The 22,830-nt window shown below is 35.9% G+C and overlaps 1 protein-coding gene across 1 annotated transcript in view; it reads left to right on the top strand.

The window, feature by feature from the left end:
- The window catches only part of CNGB3 (cyclic nucleotide gated channel beta 3), a 145,329-nt gene that overhangs the window by 8,141 nt on the left and 114,358 nt on the right, over positions 1 to 22,830 (top strand). Inside the window, 1 exon segment of the mRNA XM_008572614.1 lies at positions 6,352 to 6,487. Within this exon segment, the coding sequence (XP_008570836.1) occupies positions 6,352 to 6,487 (136 nt within the window).

The following is a 22,830-nucleotide window of genomic DNA, read 5'->3' as shown; positions in this document are numbered from 1 at the left end:
CCCCCTTGTCAAGAAGGACTGAAATACAAATTTTAATTTGAAATCCCCCAATATTTAAATGTTGAATTTTGTAATGTTTAAATGTTTCCTTTTTTAAATCACTGAGGGAAATAAAAACTTAATCCCTGCCAAATTTAGCCCACAAGATCATTTTGTGATCTCTAACCTACTACATGGTAGATACTCAATGTTGTTCAGCCCTGTGTATATTGACATCCCTCCACAAAATTGTGAATCTGGCAATGTTTTTAGTGATCCTCTTATTCTTCCATCCCAGATTTTGCTTTGTTAAACAGACAAGTGGAGTAGCCCTTCTGCGCTACCTGTGCCAAATAGCTGTCCTCAGCCAAGGCCCCTAGATTCTAAGTCTAGCACTATTCCAAGTCTAGAGACATCCCAAGCCTCACTCAGTCCCCCATCATCCATCCAAACTGACCCAGCCTGCATCTCAACCCACTCTATGTGGACAGCAATCTAGAAAGCTAAAAACCACTCTAGAACTGACTGCTTCAAAAAATAAAGATTATTAAATTTTTTTAAGGCAGAAAAGGGAGGGTGGTGGAAATCCTAACTTGTTTAAATAGAAAAGCACTCTTTAGTCCTTGGCTGCAACAATTAGCGTATACAATTTAATTTGTCCTATGTGGAATAGGAAAATAACTAGACTATCTACTGAAATTTAATTTACAGGAATCAGTAAAGGCTTCCCTATATAAGTTCAACCAGTTTGATTGGCATGCATGGGAGGTACTACTATGGCTAATTTTGGTAGGAAGATCTACTCTCTCTGTCAGTTCTATTCCTAGCCAAAGGATAAGGTGGGAACAGAGAAAAATAATGTATGAAACTTTTTATCAAAGCTACTCGAGCCTATTTATTTACTTCGTCCAAACATAAATAGTCTTATATAGTAAACAGTTAGATTTATAGAACTTAATAAACAGTATTCTTTCAAAATAATACCTGAGCTGATGGTAAATAAAAGAATTGAGGAATGAATAAACTTGGCATGTGAAATTTCCGAAAAGTTAGTCTAGAAAAAAGATAAACATGAATGTCCTTTCCAGTCTGACATGATGAAGAAAATTCCTAACTGTTCTGGTTTGGCAAAGGACAGAGAAATAATCAGGGCGCCTTCAGTGGCTGGGGCTCGTCCTAAGGAAGCCTGTGGATAACTGGAACTGAAGAGCCCTTCGGGGGAAAGAGGCAGCACTAGGAGCTAATTGCTTTCTCTGCCTCTCTCTCACGGTCAGTATGGCTTCATTTCTCACGGACACTGTTTTCTCTGCATATCTATTCTGGACTGCTCTCCTTCCCATCTACTCATTTCCTAGTCCACATTCCAGGGAGAGCAGTCTGACTAACTCAGATAACAACCATTGTTTCCACTGAGCAGAGCCCTTCATACCACTATCAAGGTCACCAGCCAGCTGTGGACAGGCCACCCTCTTTAGGTCAGGTGCCCAGCTGTGTGTACAATCAGTAACCATTTCTGCATGTAACACAGCAGAGAGCTGCCTCACTGAAGGAAGAAGTGGATAGAGTTATATCAGCTAAACGGAGAAGTTAGGCATAGAAAGCATACACTGTTTTAAATATAGAATAGAAGACCAGACTCTGACTGATAAAATTACTGTTATTACCCGTTTTATACACTAAAAACTTAAGAGACACTAACATGGGTAGGGTGGGGTTTTTTTCTTTAAAATGGTAATTTTTTGTAGTTTGCATGATTTAAATATATTTGCATAATTCAATTAAATTCTGTGCTTTTAGGTATCTTTCTGCTAAAGAATATACATTTGTGAGAAATTGCATTGTGCTTTTCTGGTACCTGGAACTCTCTTAAGTAAATGGAAGCTCTTTCATGCCCCACATATGTCAGTGCTTTGCAAACCTGAAAGAGTTAACTTTTTTTTCAAGGAATTTATCCCACTCTGGCTGGTTACATTGCACTTTTCTCAAATGGAGTCTTTATCTAATCCTTACAGAAATCTGGATGACAAAAGTATTTCTCATGTTATGGCTGAGGAAACTGTTATAGAAAAGCAACTTACCCAGAGTCACTCAGAGAATTAGTGATGTAAGGATTAGAGCTCTCTGTTTAGTACCCCACACTGGTAACTCTCCACATTCCTTAATACCTATACATAAAATGTGTTTTCTAGATGAATTAATCTCAATTAAAAAAAAAAAAAAGTACCAAAGCTACCTTCTTAGGATCCACATTCTTTTTTGTTTATTTGTTCATTTCTTTGCTGTGATGATGTATCCTAAAATCAAAAGTACAAAGATCTCTTCAGGACTTCAGAGCACTTTAAGGCTGTACAGGAGACATCTGACCTCTGACTCCATGCAAGGACCCCATCCTGCCTCCCTTAGCACAGGCTCCAGCTTCTTCTGAATACCTCCAGCCAGTGGGGTTTTCACCACCACACAAAGCAATGCGTTTTGCTCTTAGACAAGTTGTTTGAATGTATTCAGGGTTTTGTTGAAAACATTTGTTGTAAATTCCATTGGTAAATCTTTCTTCTGCCTTCTGGGATGTATGAAATAGATCTATTTGTTTTCTATGTAACAGCCCTTCAAAGAATGTGAAATAACTACTAGGTCACTAGTTAATCTTCAATACTTTAGCTAAAGAACCTAAGTTCCTTGAACCATTCCTCACATGAAATGGTTTCCAGAACTATCATCTACTCTGAGTTCTTGTTCTCTGAATTTTTTTATAGATTGCATGTACACTTCTTAATATAAAATATATCATTTTTCTCTTCTTGCAAATGACATTTTAGGGTGTTCTTTCAGATTCCATTTTATGTGTGTTGCTGTAATGTTTGTCAACTTCATATCATTTGACAATCTACAAAGATATATAATTTCAAATGTGATCAGTGTTATTACTAAAATTATTCTAAGCACATTATATATTCTAGTAACTATGATATTAACCACAAGCTGAGTCAAAAATACAATCCTGGATGCCAGAAAATAATCATTAATCATACATTTCTTAAAACGGTGTTATTCATTACTTTAACTCCAAATATTCATTCATTTGTGATGAAAATAATAGTATCATTTATGCATCTAATCGTAGTACCCAGACTTAGTTTTTATTAATTTATCTAACATCTAGTTACTCACATACTGTTGGTTCCTAGTGAAAGGAAATTTATTTTTGAGACAACCCACAATGTGTTTAGTGTGTTAAGAATTAGAAATTCAACTAAGTGATGTCATGGCCCACACCAAACATTACAACCAATGAAAACATTTTTCACGTCTTTTTCTTTCTATATCCATCCAAAAAATAAATAAATAAGCCAATTAAGCCCCTTTCTAATTCACAACCTTATTTCCATATTAGGTTCTTTCTTTTTATCGCTGCCTTTTCAGCATTTACTTAATGCCACTGATAAAATATGGAAGGTTAATGGGTTTCCACATCACTTATTTCCTCGGTTGAAAAGGGAAGCAGATGTTTCACACCTGCTTGGGTTTCCACCATGCACTGCTACAAGAGGGCCAAGCAGTTTGGAAGTGAGGTACACAGGCCCAGGGTGAGATGCTGCCAGGCTGGAGACAGAATCAGCCAGGTGTGTGCAGGATGCACGCAGTAGTACTCATTCTTGCACATTCAATAAAAGCAACCATATCAGAACACTCTGACTACTGATTTCACTATCTGCTGTAGGCGCACATTCCAGGGTGGAATTTGACCAAGTGTACTGATGAAATCTGGCAATTGCTATACATTGTGAAAAGAGCACAGTTGGCAGAAAGACTTACACTATTAATTTGGGCAGCTACAAAAGAGGGAATCCTGCTGTCCATGTGTGAAATTGGGAAGAAGTACCATGTGCAGTTGACTAAACTTCACCCAGATGCTAGAGCAAGATTTGCCTTGTATTTTAAATTTCTCTTTCATGATGAGAATGATGCAAACACTTTGACCATCTGTTCCCACAAACAACATGCTGCATGGATGGAAAGACACCCACACTGAATTATAGTTGACGGGGATCCTTTTGTGTTAAATCCGCATGGGTTTTTAAAATTTGTTGTTCTGCTTTGAATTCAAGAAAAAGCAATAACTGGATTCTCATCTTCATCAAAAGCTACAGTATTAATGAGGATTTATGTTGTAATAAAATGTTTATCCGCAAATCAAATTAGGCTGAATTTCTAAATATCCTGGACTTGTCATAACACAGGCAGTGTCATTTTAGAAGGGCTTGGTAGTGTCAGGGAAGACCTGGCAAGGTGCTAGGATCTACTTAGAGTTAATTTAATACAAATGTTATGATGATAAACAAAAATTCCTTATTAGAATAGAAGAAAAGAACTATTGCGGAACAATCAGCCATTTAATTGGTACTAGCAGGAAAGTGACACTGCAAATGTAATACATTTGCTGTAGCTTGAATGAGTTACAGAGGTGATATATTATGCAGCTTATATTCATGTGGTTTTATAAGCGATAGTCAAAAGAAGCCTCAAAAATTACTGTTTTACAGATTTTACTTGTTTCATATTAAGATATTTTTTTTTGATTTTTTACTCATATTTCGTGCTCTATTTCAATCATAGTTTTCTTTTAGTGCAGGTGTTCCTAGAAAAATATATGAATACAATGGCTTTTTGTTGATCCAGACTCCTTTGAGAAGCCCATGATAACTCTAGATCCTCTCCCTGTAGAAACAGGTATACACAACACACTGTCTCAAGGATTCCAATTCATAAATGGACTGGACATCTGTGGCCAGAGATTACGAACTTTGATTTAAAATGTCTTAACAGTAAATGTCCCAATGTTGGTGAATAGGGAAAAGGATTAGGCTGCCACTTGCTTAGGTAGCAATACAATGTGGCATAATGTCATAGATCTGAAATATGATTTTTTTTGGTTGGATACAGAGAAATGGGAAAATATGACTTGACTCAAACATATAGAAAAAATATATCCTTCTCTCTTATTTCTATCAAAAGCATCTTAGTACAAAATGTCATATTGAAAGTGCTATTTACTTTTTTTACTCTGAAATATGTTGAATACTGATAAATTTATTAGTGTACAACATGTGCTTATATAGAAAGGACCCTATCCTATAACCTTCAGTAAAATTTCATGCACGTAGCAATATTTCAGTTGGAATACATCTTTACTCACAGACTTCAAGGACACAATTATATTGAGTCTCCTTTGATCTCAAGTAAATTGGGGAATTTGGGGTTTTTTCCCACTTAACCATAACAAAAATATATTTAGTACTGTGTTTTTCTATTTTTCTAGCCAAAAATACTATAATTCAAAAATAAAAGTACGTAAGGGATGCATAAGGAGGAAAAGTGTCTTGGGAAATCCCTGGGTTTAAGCTTTCCTAGTCACAAATTTTTAAAAACTGTTAGTACTGACTCAATTTTATGATTCCCTTTATTCCTGAAATATGTTCCTGAAAAGTTTAGTACATTGAATGAATTTAGATTAATCATTAAAAAATTCATATTAAAGGATTTGTATAGTGAAAATTTTTGTAGTTATTACCCCCTGATTCAACATTTTTGCAAACCCAAATTTTCAATACTGAGTTTGCTTAAATTTTTAAACTTAAATGTATTACAATTCAGTAATAGTAATGATTTGGGCCTTGATTTTAATTTTCTAAGCACAGTACATCCAATTAAAAATAAATTAGATACTGTGGATAATAAAAAACTATTAAATATATTCATTTTTTCTTTTCTCCCTTATATTTTTTTTAAATATTAAGTAATTTACTTTCATTAAATCCTTCTCCATAATCCAAATATTTACCAGTGAGTTGATTATTCTCTGAGTAAATTAAAATTTAAACTATATTAATTAGAAATTATATTTGCAGGCTTCAAGGGAAAAATTCGATTTCTGAACTGAAAATAAATATTAGTTTGTATTACTTCTTCAGAGATGTCATAGCATAGCAAAGACATAATATCTGCCTATTTTTCTTTTCTGAATTTTATGATGCATCAATTTCAGCCATAAGTTATGAATACTTTAGCAAAACCAAAAATGCTTTTTGATAATAAATTCTTATTTTCAGCATTGCTAATATCAAAAAGATATATAGCATGTGAACTTTTTATTACATAATATACCAATTTTAAGCATATTTTTCATCAGCCTGAAGGTTGTCTGCAGGTTAACTCCTCCTGCATAAAGTTCTATCATGTTGAGCAGGAATCCTAGGGGATGCATTCCTGAGAGGAATATTCTGGAAAACAAGCAGCATCTCCTTATGGTGCCGACTATAACTTTGTCAAGAGTGGCATATATTCTTTTACTTATGTGTTGTTTCTTTTCCATAGATAAAATCTCTGAGAAAAATACCTGCAGAGATCTGAGAAAAATACCTACAAACTCTCACCCTCAAAATTCAGCAGAACCATCCAGGAAAACTCCAGAGTGGAAGGAAACAGGCACTGGGGAAGAAGGCCCAATCAGGTGAGAATTTAATAAACCACATAGCACATGTTAGAGGTATTGCTCAGCCTGGACTGAAAAATTCAAACAAATATTCCCCCCTTCAGTTGCACAGTAGGGCAGGAGAATTACAACAGTTACATAACACAAGGGATCTGGGCCAGAACTGAAAGGTTGGTTCTGTCCAGTTCATTGTGCCTTATTAGCCAGGTACAGACACTAACCAAGATCGCTAGGCAACAATTTGGCTATAGGCTAAGTCACATCAACAAAAACATTGCAGGTTTCGGTAACTGGCCCGAAATAATCAACCACATTGTATATTGACAAAATAAATAAATAAATAAATGGATGGATGAATGAATGAATGAATGAATGAATGAATAAATAAATAAAAACTAATAGTGGTATAAAAAAAAAAACCAAAAAAAAAAACACATTGCAGCCACATGTCTGAGTCATTGTATCATCACAAAAACAGCCTACATCTAGGCAACAATTTGGCTATAGGCTAAGTCACATCAACAAAAACATTGCAGGTTTCGGTAACTGGCCCCAAATAATCAACCACATTGTATATTGACAAAATAAATAAATAAATAAATGGATGGATGAATGAATGAATGAATAAATAAATAAAAACTAATAGTGGTATAAAAAAAAAACCAAAAAAAAAACACATTGCAGCCACATGTCTGAGTCATTGTATCATCACAAAAACAGCCTACATATTTACTAGGCATGGATTTGAAAAAGAAAGAATTGAAGAGAATTTTCCAAGTTTGCAAAGAAATAGCTGTTCCAATCTGTACATATTTTATTGTTCCAGAAGATTGATTACAATTTCCTTTCATCTGCTAAAGAAAGTGTGGCATGATAACCAAGGATAATTACAGAAATGGATAATCTTTATGCCACTGGCAATAGTTTTATAAATACTTCCCATAAAATTATTGGAAATATCACAAAAGAGATGGCAATTTAAATGTGAATCAACGGATCCACAATAAAATCCAACTGGAAGCCCCTTCATTTTGCCACTTCTTGGCATGATATTTTGTGCCTGCTGATCCAATTTGAATTGCTTAACTATAGTTGATATAATTGCCATAGGCTAATGAAACAGTAAAAGCGTATTCTTCTTATTTAACAGGCAAGAAGAGTTGCATTTAAAAAAGAAGTTAAAAGTACTTATTCCTTTATCCCACCCCACCCCACCCCTACCTCTCAGTGGTTCCTCTACTATGTTAAACTATCTGCTGTCAGTAGGGGTTACCACAATCATGTAGAACCCAGGGTATTGCTGACTGAACAACAGGTATCAGAAAGAGACGGTGCATTTTCAATAAACATGAATTTGGCTATATATGAAAATAAACACAAGCTCACTCTATCCCCCCACCCCCCCACACACACACTGCTATCTGACAAGAATAAAATCTGAGATATTATTTAAGCAGAGAGAAGATGTTTAAACTCTGAAGTAAGGACTAGAATCTTACAATGGGATAAGTAATTATTTATATTATTTTATAACTCTTGGTGTTCATAGCATGATTTTCAACCCTATTAGTAGGTCATCATTATCCTCCCTCCACAGATAAGCAACCAAGGCACAGAGAGGTTAATTTCTTTGCCTATAGTAATAGGGTCAGCTGAGTTAAGATTAGAGTGCAAAAGACAAATTTCTGAGTGGAACCTTTTCCTCCCTCCCACTGATACACTCCCCTTTAATCAACAACTTAACCTTCTGAACTAATCTCTCTTCCTAGCATCTATTTTAATAAATTAATTTTTTTGTAATAGCCAGTAGTGCTGATAGGTTTTCAAAGGACAGAACTTGAAGCCATAACTAACATTTTGAGGGATATATTCTTCTTAACTCAGATCCGTTCCTAGTGTAGCACTTTTTTTATAACTTTATTTTTTTAATTGTATATTTATGGGGTGCCGTGCGTTGTTTCAATGCATGCACTTTACTCTTCTGAAATGTGGGAATGGAAACCTTTCAATTACCCAGAAAGTGGGCCAATCAGTATAGCTCCAAACCGTGAAACTCCTTGACATGGCCTATAAGGCCCTTCCTAGTCTGTCCCCCTTCTGTCTTTACGTGGTCCTTTCCCAGCACGCAACTCCTCACCTACCTCCCATTTCTCTGCTCCCGTCACCCCAGTCCTGTTTCAGTCTCCTGTGCTTGCCATGTTTGCTCCTGCCACAGGCTTTTGCACATACTGCTTCTTCTGCTTGTTCTATTCTGTCCTCCCCTGATGGCCTAATTAACTCCTAGTCATTCTTCAGATACAGGTAAGACCATTACTTCCTTTGACCTTCCTAACTAGGTTATATGTTCCTGTTCTGAGATCTCTTTCATGACACTTATCACTGTTGAAATCCATATGATTATCTGATTGATATCCATTAGTCTCATCCTCTAAACTTTGTGACACATGATGACAGGGGCCATGTCTATTTTTTGTTGATGACTGGTATCTCCTGTACCTACCTCCACACCCAGCACATGGTACATATTCTGTAAATATTTCACTAATGAATTAATGGATGAATCCAAACATGTTGGATTTGTTTCTCCAGAACTTGTAGATTTTCAGGAGAAAAGAGCAAGACACCAGTGGTTCCCCAAGAATTCCCATTCCCACTTCAGAATCCTTGATAAGAGCAAGTAGGGCCAGTAACAGAAGATTACAAAGATCACGAGGAAACAAACTGAGACTTTATAAAGCTCTCAATTCCTTACTCCTCTTTTTACATGGCTTTTCATTGACATCACTATCCTGAGCTGGCAAAATTCTTTAAGTCCAGAACATTTTTTGATGTCTTCTGGAAAGCTCTTTCTGCAATACAGGTAGCAAAGTGGTTTGAGAATTATTGACAAGCTGAGTAGACCCAAGTCAGCTTAAAGCTCTTGCTTTGTTATTAGGTTCCTCTTCACAGCTTTTCTCAAGATGGGGTGAAAACCAGCCGCACTGAGGAAGCAACTTAAAAGGGCACTGGAAGTTTCAGTGTCTTAACTAAAATGAATGGAAATCCTAATGTCCCTAAGTAGGACTTACCAAGGCTTTCTATTTTGATCTCAGAAAGAGATCAGAGCAGAGTTTTTATACATCATTAGAAAATATCAAAGATAAAATAATCCTGTATTGAAACTGTTATTTCACAATGCTGTCAATGAATAAAGATCATTTTGGTATCTGCAGTTATTAAAAAACAGCATCTTTAATCTCGGGCAGGGTCAGGTTTTAAAAAGCTTTTCCTCCTAGAAAAACATTAAGGACTTGATTGACTGCAGTCACTAAATACAGATGCTATGTGAGTGACTGGTTCTCATTTCAATTTTATAAATTTGGAAGTTAGGTTATTAATAAATGAAACATAAAGAAGATTTCTTATTCTAAGTGCATTTACCTTATTCTCTGTCCTAATAGCTGGGCTGAGAAGGGACTAATGTGTCTGGAATGATCAATAGGTTTGAGGGAGAATGCACGTTATGGATTTTACTATCTCTGTATTTAGAGTGCAGTGTGATATTACTGATTACTCCTTTAGTTTTCTGTCATGCTTAGAGGATGAACATAGATGGACACCAAAAGGAACATGGGCATGGAGATTACCAACTGTACCAGTCAGAGTTCTCCACAGAAACAGAACCAATGGAAAGTACACATATATAGAAAGAAATTTATTATAAGGAATTGGCTCATGAAATTATGGAGGCTAAGTCCCAAGATTTGTAGTCAGCAAGTCAGAGACCAGGAGACCTGATGGTGTAGTTACTGTCCAAGTCTGAAGGCCTGAGAACTGGAAGACCTGATGGTGTATGTTCCCGTCCAACAGCTGGCAGGCTTGACACCCAAAAGGAGTCAATGTTTCAGTGCAAGTCTGAAGGCAGGAAAAGACCAATGTCCAAGTTCAAACAGTCAGGCCAAAGGGGTTCCCCTCTTACTCCAGGGAGGGTCAGCCTTTTTGTTCTGTGTGGGCCTTGGACTGATTGGATGAGGCCCACCACATTAGCAAAGGCAGTCGGCTTTACTCGGTCTACTGATTCAAATGCTAATCTCATGCAAAAACCCTCAAAGACACACCCAAAATAATGTTTGACCAAATATCTAGACACCCTGTGGTCCAGGCAAGCTGACACATAATATTATCACACCATCTCGTTATGCACATAAAGGAATGGAAACTGTACAGGTCCTGGTTTTTCTGACACTAAAGTGCAGTGTCTTGTCACCATTTCACACTGTCCTTGCCTGATTGAACCCACCTTACCCAAAACTCTTTAACGTAGATCCTCATACTCTTGGGAATTTCAGAACTTTAATCTTAATCCTTCTGCAAAGCTGAGAAAAGTCTGATGTTAACTATTTACAAAATCAAGAATACGGTTTATAAAATGTTTCTTCATGCCCTTGTCTCAAATACTGTTTTGTAAAAATAAAAGAATATGGGTATATATTTAAGCACATTATGTCTATTCATCTATTTATATAAACACAAAAAAAGAAGTGGATAAAGTTTACATTGTTATTATAAAATGTGAATTTCATAATAACTTCTGTGATATTTTTATCCAGCCTTCAATAAGATTCTGAATACAGCCTAAAACTAATTTTCTACCCACAGTAATAATGGTTATCTCAAATACATATCAGCCCAGGGGGAGATTTATTTCAAGATATCCAAGAATTACATGTCCACATTTCTGACTGGAATCCATTTATATTAAACGAGCTTACTTATTTTTTTTTTTTCTTTCTTTCTGCTTTTACAACATCTTCTAAATTGTCCATCTGTGGAAAAAAAATTCTTTGCAAATCTTTCCCAAAAAAGGCAACCAATTTATTATATTGTCAAATGAATCATTTAGCTTCTACAAGATGTGGGTTTCACCCCTGGAAAGTCTCACCGATGCCATTTATCCATTACCAAGAAAAAATGGCCTGTTTCTGGCATTCTATCTCAGCACATTCTTATTTTTTAATATACAAGAATATATTCTGATGGACACTAATGAACAACAAGCAAAAGATGTCTTTTGCCTGGAAACGTCAAATAGCTATGTTTGGAAAAGGAGACAGAGTTGAACAGCTGATAGGTTAAGTGGTTAAATGATAAACAAGCGAGTGAAATGTGCAGTGCCCATGACTGGGGTGTGCTGCAAGGCTGACTTTTACAATGTGGTATATGACTTTTCACTACCATTGCTACCAATAATGCCAAGAAGGAAGGTTATTTCTATGAATAGTCTTTCTTCATAATATCAATCAGTCTCTATTTGGGTGGTTTTAAAATAGGCAATCATTTCACAGCAGGAACAATGAGAGCAGAATAGAATTCAGAATCTTATCAGCACTCACAAACACTGACGTTTATTGTCTTGTAGCTAGGAAAAGCAAGAATCACTGCAGTAAAGATGCTTAAAAATCCATATGTGTCTTTATAGTCGAAATAGAAAAGGAATGTCGGTTAACAAGTTTACAAAAATAAGATGCAATTTATACTTCAATAGTTTATAAGCTTGTAAAAAAAAGAGAGAGAAAATCAGCTCTACATTTACCAATTCTGTGGGATACACAATAAAGATGATGCACTATTACTTTTAGTCCCAAATTAAAATTTCCCTCTATTGTAAACAATACTTTTAAATTAAGCATTGCAAAGACTTTGAACAACAAATTGTTAATTCATTTTTAATAATGGTTTTTAACTTCTATTTCTAGTAATATGGCAGAGTAAATGTTCGTTGAAAATTATTTGGGGAGAATATAATTCAAAATACTAGATAAAATATAAAGCCATATTTTCTAATACATGACTGAGCTGGTGAGGGGGAAAGTGCTATTGAAAGAAAATTTCAAGACCTGGTATTGGCTCTGAAGATTTATTCCAAACTTTTATAGCCTAGATCTGAGTAAAAATGTATCATCAGTAGCAAAACACCTGGGGTTAAACTGGATACAAGGACAGATTGAAGATTCCTCCACAAATCTAGGAACCTAAAGGGTAACACATTGGAAGGTAAGGTATCCCCCAGAAGGAAACAGTGGAAATGATACTTGTCTTTGTTCTGACTCTGAGTGGAAAGAAAATAGAATAATTTGAGAGACAAGAGGAGAAGAGAAGAGAGAAGAGGCGCCAAGACGGAATGAGATAAGAAGAAAGGAAAGGAAAAGAAAAAGAGAAAAATTATCCCCCTATTCTTGAACATAAGCCAACATTCAAACAGATCTAGAACCAGAATTCCTATGACACTTGTATCTTTAAAAAAAAAAAGTCTAAAAAACTATTTTAAATGGTTTAGACTGGGGACCCAGACAGCCACCAAAAGCCAATACAATTGGGAAGAAAACACACTTTAAACCAAGTCTCAAAGTATCACCACAAGTAAATCCAATAAACATGAACTCACAATAAAAAATTACTAAATATGTGAAGAAATAAATCACTGTAAACAAGACAACAGAAACAACAAAATACAGAATCAAATGTGTAATATATGAAGATAATGAAATTATCAGATACAGAATAAAATAACTATACTACACGTATTTAAAGAAATAAAAGAAAATTTTTAAAGTAAGACAAAGGAACAACAAACCATCAAAACTGATGAAGCATTTTTGTAAAAGAACTAAGCAGCACTTCTAGAATTTAAAAAAAGTAATATCTAAAATTAGAAAGTCAGTGGGTTAGACAGCAGATTAGACAGCTGAAGAGTCAGTAAAGTGGATGACAGATCTGAATAAATTACCCAGAATTTCATCACAGAGAAAAACAGATGAAAAATTTGTGTGTGAGAGAGAGATTAAGAAGCACAGAGGACAGTATGAGGTACAACATGCATATAATCAGAATTCCAGGAGAAGATAAACAGAATGTGGAAAAATCAAGATTCGGAGAGATGATACAATCAGTGAAAGACAGTCATTTTCAGACCCAGTATGCCAAATGAATGCAAATCAACATAAACAAAATAAATTAAACCTAAACACCTTCTAGTGAAATTTAAAAGTACAAAAGACAAAAATAAGATCTTTACCCAGAGAGAAAATATAGATTCTCTAAAATAGGAGAAGTAACCTAACATCTGATTTCTCATCAGTAACCACAAAAACTAGTAACAGTAGAATGGTATTATCAAGATTCTAAAAGTAGTAGTCAACCTAGAATTCTATATCTGGAAAAATTATTATTTAAAAATGAGGTTAAAATACAAACATTTTCAGTCAAGCCAAAATGAAGGGAGTTGAGAGAATTTTTAACATATGTACTTCAGGGAAAAGAGAAATGGTCTGAGAAGGAAAGACTCAAATTGGACTAGTCAGGGTTTAGTCAGAAAAAAAATAGAGTTTATCTCTAAATATTTCAAGCAGAAAGTAATTAAATACAAAAAGTTAGGTAGTTTAGGTAGTTTAAAAATTGTTATAAGATGCAGCACAATAAAGATCAGCAGTGGCGATTGCAACCCAGAAATTAAGAACGTACAAAAAGGAGCTGCCAAAGCCACAGCTGCCCCTTAACTCCAAAGCTGCAGACTGGTCTTAGGATACGGGTTTTAGAAAAGTTCGAGAAGCTGCTGCTGCCTCTGAGGAAGTATGCTCAGGTCTTCCACCAGAGGAAAAATGAATTGTGCCTTCCTTTCAACTTCCAAATCTCCTACACGTGCCTTTCACTCGTAGAATGTGAATCAGAACCCTCCTAGCTAGTGGTTCTTAAAAATAACGTTTCCAGCCTTCCAGCTACTGCAGTAATTGGAGAATATTTAAAGGGACAGGGGCTGGCCAGTTAGCTTAGCTGGTTAGAGCACAGCCTTCTAACACAAAGGTCAAGGGTTTGGATCCCCATACTGGCCAGCCTCCAAAAAATAAAATAAAAGGGACAAAAATGTTACTGATTGCAAGTAGACAATCCAGCACAGAAATTCTAGATGAAATAAGCAAAGAAAATGACAACAATGTAGTTAAACAAAAATAAACACTGACACAATACAATAATATCTAAACTGAGAACATGAAACAAGATAGAACTAAAGTATCTATGTTCATGGACAGAAAGACTTAATATTGTCAAGATAATCAGTTCTTCCCAAGTCAATCTGTAGAGTCAATGCAATCACATTCAAACTTCCAGCAAGTGCTTCTAGAGAAGCTGCAAGGACAGCCCCAGGCAGGTGGCACTGCCACTGCACCCAGCAAGATGCCTTGGCACGGGGAGCAAGGAGACTACAGTGATGTTTCTCCTAAGGCCAAGCTGGAGGACATGTCCTTTGAGATGACTTCTAGCTGTTTCTGACCACACTTGGCTGCTGGGGATGGATCTGATGCCTTTTTCCTTTGAGGGTGTCTGATTCCTAACAATCCTCCCTGAGTGGGCGGCCCACAGGGCAGCAAACTAGCAAAGCTGTTATTTCCCAACGTGGCTACGAGGGACCACCTAGGCCCTCCAGGTGCCTCAGTGTTCCGGAGATGGGCCTGGACCTTGGGCTCTTCCTGCCTGTACTAGTAATGAGGTTGGGGCAAGAGAAAGGGCTAGGAGTCTTCTGGCCAGCCCACAAGTGGCTGCACAGGTGTTATTGCTGGGAGCCCAGAGATCAACCCCTGAAAGGGAACAAACAAGAATCCCCAATGGAGCTGGCACCTTGACTCTGTCTGGGCCACAGGGCTTGCTCCCCAGGGTGACAAACTGCCCAGTAACAGTCCTGTTTTACTTGCCTTAAAACTGGAGAGAGGAATCTAGTATTTGCACTTAGCAAAAGATTTATAAACTGAAAGAAAAAAATGCGCACAATCTGTCACTTTGTATAAAAATAGCAAAAACAAATTTAAAAAATGATTAAGTAGTTTACTAAATAGTTTTCTTTGCCTTTTGGTAATAAAAATCCATAAAATAATTCTGTCTCAACTACTATGTGTAAAAAGCCTATATCATATGTAGCTTGGACTTTTTGTAAATAAATGTTTGTGCTCTCTGAAAAGAAAAAGTTCCAGCAGGTTATTTTGTGGCCATCAACAAACTGATTCTATAATTTACATGGAAAGGAAAGAGACCTAAAATAGCCAACACAATATTAAAGGAGAAGAACAAAGTTGGAGAACTGACACTACCTGGATTCATGACTTACCGTAAAACTACAGTAATCAGGAAAGTGGGGAATATTAGTAAAAGAATAGATACATAGATTAACGGAACAGAACAGATAGACCACGCAGACACACAGAAAGATAGTCAACTGATCTTTGACAAAGGAGCAAAGGTAATACAATGAAGAAAAGATAGTCTTTTCAACAAATCGTACTAGAACAACGGGACAGCCACATGCAAAAAAAATGAATCTAGACACAGACCCTTCACAAAAATTAACTCAAAATGTATCACATACCTAAATGTCAATACAAAATTATAAAATTCCTAGAAGATAACGTAACAATTTAGATGACCTTTAGTTTTGTAATGACTTAAATACAACTCTAAAGTCACAATCCATAAAAGAAAGAATTGATAAGCTAAACTTCGTTAATATTAAAAATTTTTGCTCTGTGAAAGATAGTCAAAAGAACAAAAAACAAGCCACAGACTAGGAAAAAAAACCACATATCTGATAAAGGACTGGTACCTAGAATATAAGTCAAAAGAACAAAAAACAAGCCACAGACTAGGAAAAAAAAACACATATCTGATAAAGGACTGGTATCTAGAATATACAAAGAACTCTTAAAACTCAACAATAAGAAAATAACCTAATTAAAAATGGGCCAAAGATTTTAACAAACACCTCACCAAAATGTGTGTGTGTATACATACATATACATACGCTTATATATATATAAGCGTATAAAAAGATGTACAAATTAAAACAGAGATACCATTACACACCTATTAGAATGGCCAAAATCCACAACACTGACATCATACAATGTCACAACACTGACTCTTACCATTTGATCCAATAAGTGGTATTTACCCAAAGGAACTGATCACTTACATTCACACAAAAACCTACACATGGATATTTATAGCAGTTTTATGCATAATGGCCCAACCTGGAAGCAACCAAAATGTCTTTCAGTAGGCAAATGGATAAACAAACTGTGGTATACCCAGACAATGTTACATTGTCTAGTACCAAAAAGCAATGAGCTATCAAGTATGAAAAGACATGGAAGAAACTTAAGTGCATGTTACTAAGTGAAATTAGCCAAGGCTACATACTGTGTGATTTCAACTGTATGGTATTCTGTGAAAAGCAAACTATGGACACAGTAAAAAATTAGTGGTTGCCCAGGGTTGGGGTGTGGGGGAGATTCATAGGCATAACACAGAGGATTTTTTAGGGCAGTGAAATTATTCAGTACGATACTATAATGATGGATATATGTCATCAAAAATTTGCCCAAACCCATAGAATATGCAACACCAAGAGTGAGCCCTAATGTAAACTACAGAATTTGGATGATAATGATGTGTCAGTGTAGGTTCATCAATTGTCACAAATGGGGGATGTTGATAATGGGGGAGGCTGTGCATGTATGAGAACAGGAGTATATGGGAAATCTCTAGACCTTCAGCCCAATTTTGCTGTGAACCTAAAACTGTTCTAAACAATTAAGAATATTTTTTTAAATGTGAAAGAACTCTAAAGAGGGAAGACTGACATCCAAGAGAATTAAGAGTTTGATTAATTTTAGAATTTCTTAATTAAATATGCATGTTAAAATCTTTGAAAAACACTAAATTAATTAAAACAGAGTTTTTAACTTCCATATACTAGTCATGAAGTTCTAATATTATAAGATGATAGATGAAAGACAGCACACAAAATTTTGTCAATTACAAAATGAAATTGGTAATTCCACACTCCTAGGGTGGGTGATTTTAAAATACTTCTCTCTGTTTATGAATAAATCAAGCATTAAAAAAGTCATTAAGCCTTTCACAATTAACAATTTAGATCTCAAAGACATGTAGAGAACCCTTATGTCCACTATCTGAAGAATACAGTTATTTCAAGATTACATAGAATATACACAAAAACTGATCATATTCTATGCCTGAGGTAAACTGTAAAATCTCCTCAGAAGCTCTTTAAAAATATAAATGTTTGAGTTCTGCAACCAGCAATACTGATTAAATTGGTCTGGAGTGGGTTCCAGGCAAGAGTACATCTTAAAAGCCTCTCTGGTGATTCTAATGTACATGTAGGATGGAGAGCCATTTTTCTAGACCATCAAAGAGGTCTCAACAAATTTTAAAAATTTCACATCATATTGAATATATTCTCTAACCACTATGCAATAAAGTTAGAAGCTAATTTTTTAAAAAACTAAAATTTCAAAAACATCTCACACAACTAAAATTTAAAACATAATTTTAAGTAACACTTAGGTCAAAAATAAGTCATAGGGTTAATTAGAAAATACTTGAAAAGGAACAACAATAAAAATATTGCACATTAAACTTGAGGAATAATAAAAATACTATCGGGTATTTGTTTTTGATTTTCTGTTTTGGGTTTTGTGTTTTTTTAACTAGACAAGTTGATTAGAAAGTTCAGTAAGAAGAACAAACGAGCAAAAATAGTCAGGAAAACCCTGAAAATAAGAGAAACAGATGTGGTGTGAGTACTACCAGATATTAAAACCTATTTAAACCTATATAATTTAAAAAGTGTGACACTGGCACATGAATAGATAAACCAGTAGAACAGTATAGAGAATACAGAAATAGATCTAATTGCACATCACAATGTAGTGTATTATAAGGTAGGCATCTAAAATCAGCAGGGAAAATGTGAATTTAAGTAAATATTGTTAAAGTAACTAGATAGCTACTGGGAAAAATCTAAAAATGGATTTGTACCCCATGCCAGTATAAATTCTCAATGAGCCAGAGATTTAAATGTAAAATAAAGAAACCATACAAGTACTAGGAAGAAATGTTCAAATTCCTCTATACCCTGGAAATGTACTTTAAGTCCTAAGATTCAAAATTCAGAAGCAATAGAAGAAAAATGTGATACATTTTACTATATAAAACAAAAGGACTTTGCATTACAAAAAAATTAAGCAAAAGAAAAAATCAGCAAAATATCCAGATATGAAAATTCTCGTTGCTACATTCTCTGGGAATTGATCATTTTATTGTGGAATTGATAACAGACATTTCAATTTTGTTTTGCATTCAGATACTTAAGATTGTTAATGATTATTAGTAGTACATACATAATTATATATTATATTATATTTATACCCTTTGTATTATATGTAATATATATAATTATGTTGTATATATACATATACATATATATAGTGATGAATTACCTGCCAGAGCCTCCATCTGTGCCTTCTACTCTTAAAAGGCATCAATAATTCTGCCAGAAATTAAATGCAGTATACCAAGATGAAACAGGCTAGTATCTGAAACAGCAAGCGTGCTTTACTGGTAGTTAGACATGAGTCAGCAGACAAAAGACAAAACTTGTAGGAGTACGTGTAGTGGCCCTGAGAGAGGAACCAGCCTACAGACACAGTTTGTGGTCTATCTTAAATCACTTCACTATTTATCATGGAGAGATGACCAATCAGTTGTCTGCTGCCACAGAAAACTAGAGCAGACAGAATTTCTGTATCTACTTCCTTTCTTTACCATCAAAAGAAGGAAATCAAGTGATTTATACACAACTTTATGGCACTTAAATTATGACTACCAAAACATGGATCTTCTTGTATACCTAGCAAAGTGAGGGGAGCCATATGATAAATGATTGATTGATTGAAAGTTTTTGAAAATTATATGAGTGGACAAATTTCTATGAAGCAGGCAGGTAATACCCATGAATAAAGCACACTGGGGATATGAAAACGACAGAGCAGGGTTGATGGTAAAAGAGGCAAGAAAGGTAGAAGGGGATATTGAGGTGAACTTGAACCTGGAAGTTCCTCCTTTCACAAAGAGCCAATTTAGCTGAGAGTTGCCATGTGGAAAAGGGGGTCTAGTGTTGCTGTATCATCTGATTTTTTTCAAGAAAACTCCAATATCTAGAAGCCCATATTTTGAAATATTGCCAAAAATGAATTGAAATTCTTTTAAACTATAGGCCAAACAAAACATAGCTACAGGACACCATTTAACTCTCTCTCTCCTCTGAAAGAATAGATGAGTTCTAAACAAGTTTACTGTCAAAAAATATAATTCCATCAGAAAATTAGAGAAATCGTCTACAGGAAAGACATTCATTAATGCTATTCCCAGTATGAAGCATTTATAGAAGACAGAATCAAAACTATAAGAATAGTTTGTGTATTTTAATTAACTTCGTTGCATTTCCTTTCAGTTTATTTTTATTGTTCCTTTTAGGGTTTTGGTTTAAATTGTAATTTTTTTTAGATATTCCTATTTTAAAGATTTTTGTCTAACACTATTTAATAAGCAGTTTTCCAGATTCATAGAATGTTTTTGTAGCCAACATCTTTAATGCACTCATAATAGTCAAAATATCAATCATTGGCTAGCTACGAGTTGGAAAAAAAGAAAACAAAACGTGAATCAATAGCAAAGGCTTAGAAAAGAGGTTTGGTTGATTCTATTTGAAGGTTAACTGATTGCTAGAGGCTGAAAGATCTGGTTAAAATAAGTAAAATGGAAGTTTCTCCTTGAGAGAGAATAAATTAATGACTACTGTGTTTCTTAAAATCTTCATTCTCGGGCAGACCCCGTGGCTCACTAAGGAGAGTGCGGTGCTGGGAGCGCAGTGGCGCTCCCTCTGCAGGTTGGTTCGGATCCTATATAGGGATGGCCTGTGCACTCACTGGCTGAGCGCGGTGCGGGCGACACCAAGCCAAGGGTTGCGATCCCCTTACCGGTCACAAAAAAGAAAAAAATAAAATAAAATAAAATAAAAAATCTTCATCCTCTTGGAGGGAGGAAAATGATTGGACTGCCTAGGACTGGCATTAGCAGGAGACAAGAACAAGATGAGCCAAAAGGAGAACGGGGGAGGGGGGAGAATACCATTCTACCTGGTGACAGCAGCAGACAAAAGAGTCGAGTCATTGGGAAAGAAAACAAAGATTTCCACCTAGTGAGAGATAATTTCAAGCACTGGAGATGGCAAAACTAGTATATTGATTTACAGCATATAGATTTTCCAGAAGCAGCAAAAATACCAAGCAGATAAGTTGAGCGAAGCAACCTAAATGTAAGCTGGCCTGTGGGGGTCATATTGAGAAATGACAGCTGTTAAGATGCTCCCATGCTCTCTCCTCCCTTTATGAGCAAGGAAGGGACTTGAATGTTTCAGCAAGTCAGCAAGCAAAGGTATGGAAAATAATTCACTTGCTGGCATAAGACAATTGCCAGAAGATTGGCCGTGTTATCCCAAATGTTTGGCACAGGATCTGGCACTTAATACATGCAATTGAAGGTAACCACTTTGTGAATAAAACATTGTGTGTTTTATTTTAGTAGATTCCTAAAAGGGGAATCACAAGTGAAACTTACACATTGTTAAGCTTCTGATGACATCTTATGAGTATAGTTTTAGGCTTAAATATTGTTCTCATTTTAAATATAGGAATTTTTTCAAATACGGCTATTTTCACTAGCCCTGAAATGTCTTGACAGTTTTCTGGTATATGGAAGGTAATTTTTCATTTATTTTTGTACTTTTCCAGCATCTCATAGTACCTGGATGGTTTGTCATATAATGTAATAAAACATGAAAACGAGAGCTTAAATATCTAATAATTCCGTATCAGTAAATGTTCTCCCTAATTCTGCTGAGACAATTAATAGTCTAGCAACTAGTGTACGGGCCAACAATCAGCTAGCTTCCCCTAGCCTAATGATTCATTTCACTGCAACCGTTCATATGCAACTGTTCACCAGTGCCCTTGTTTGGGCAGCCAGCTCACATAAACAAGGCTGTTTGACCTCAGCCAAGCACTGGTTATTGTAAGACATTGACAGACAGTAGAGTAACAACTATGCTACTCTATTCTACAGGAAAAAGCAGCAAGGGGACAAGTTGACAAAATAGGAGCAATAAGAAGAAAAGCTCCACATGCTTTTACCACCAAATGTAACACATGTCAATGTCGGTACCTATTTCAGCCTTTATTCCTATTACAGTGAATGAACTGAACACATTTGGATCTAAGGCCAACTCCTCCATTTGTGTGCTGACCTCTCTCTTCCTCACAGACATCACTCTGAATGGCTTCCTTCCTCTCCTACAACACCTTATTTTTTTCCTCTCTGTTGGATCATTTCTATAAGCATATAAACATGTAGCATTTCCCACATTTAAACAATAGCAACAAAATGCGTCACTTGGCTCTGTACAAGCAGCCAGCTATTGCCCTATTTCTCTATTCCCCTCTGGAACAAATCTACTCAAAACCTTTACCTTTATTAACTTTTTGTACTTCCTCTCCTACCATGTTCTCTTGAACCTGTTAAAGATTTTATTCCTTCATTCCACCAGCTTTTATCTTCTTTTATGAAAGCTTTTGTTGGCTTCTGTCCACATTTACCAAAGTCAGCAATGCCCTCTACTGTGCCAGAGCCAATGGCCGACCCTCGGTTCTGCTGTTTCCACCCATCAGCAGCCATTCAGTTGATCCCTCCCTCACTCTTTGAAACACTATCTTCACTTGGCTTCCCGGATACCACGTTCCTTGACTGATGCCTTATCTTACTGGCCACTCTTCCTCACTGTCAACTGATGGCTCCTCCTCGCCTCCCCCAGCCTCTAAACTTTAAAAGGCCCATGCACAATCCTCAGACCCCTTCTTTAAATACATTCTCTTAGTAGGTGTTTAATCCAGTCCCAGGACTTTAAGCGACACTGGCACCCTGGTAACTCTCAAATGTATTTCTTTGGTCCAGATCTCTCCCCAGAGCCCCATGTTGAATTACCAATTGCCTACTTAATATCTCCACTTTGTTCTCTATTACACATGTCTAAATGTACATGTTCCAAACCAACTCTCAATTTCCCTCACCTCTTCCAAACCTGTTCCTCCCATAGACTTCCTCATTTCAGTACAAGGCATCATCCTTCTTCCCTTTGCTCAAGCCAAAAACTCACCCTGTTCTTTCATACAATACAGCCAATTCAATAGCCAATTCCGTTGGCTATTTCTTTGGGATACACACAGAATCTCATCACTTCTCAGACCTCCACTACTACTACCCCACTCCACCATCTCTCATGTAGCCATTGCAGTAACCTGGTACCAAACTGGTACCTAGTTTCTACTCTTTGCTCTCATGGTCGATGTTCAACAGAGTAGCCAGCATCATCCTGTTGATGTGGAAATCATCCCTTTCTCCTCCAGATTTTCCAG

This window comes from Galeopterus variegatus, unplaced genomic scaffold (assembly GCF_000696425.1).
Source record: "Galeopterus variegatus unplaced genomic scaffold, G_variegatus-3.0.2 Scaffold48, whole genome shotgun sequence".
NCBI classification, from domain to species: Eukaryota; Metazoa; Chordata; class Mammalia; order Dermoptera; family Cynocephalidae; genus Galeopterus; species Galeopterus variegatus.
Note: the sequence above shows the minus strand (reverse complement) of the source record. Positions and strands in the feature narration are given on the sequence as shown.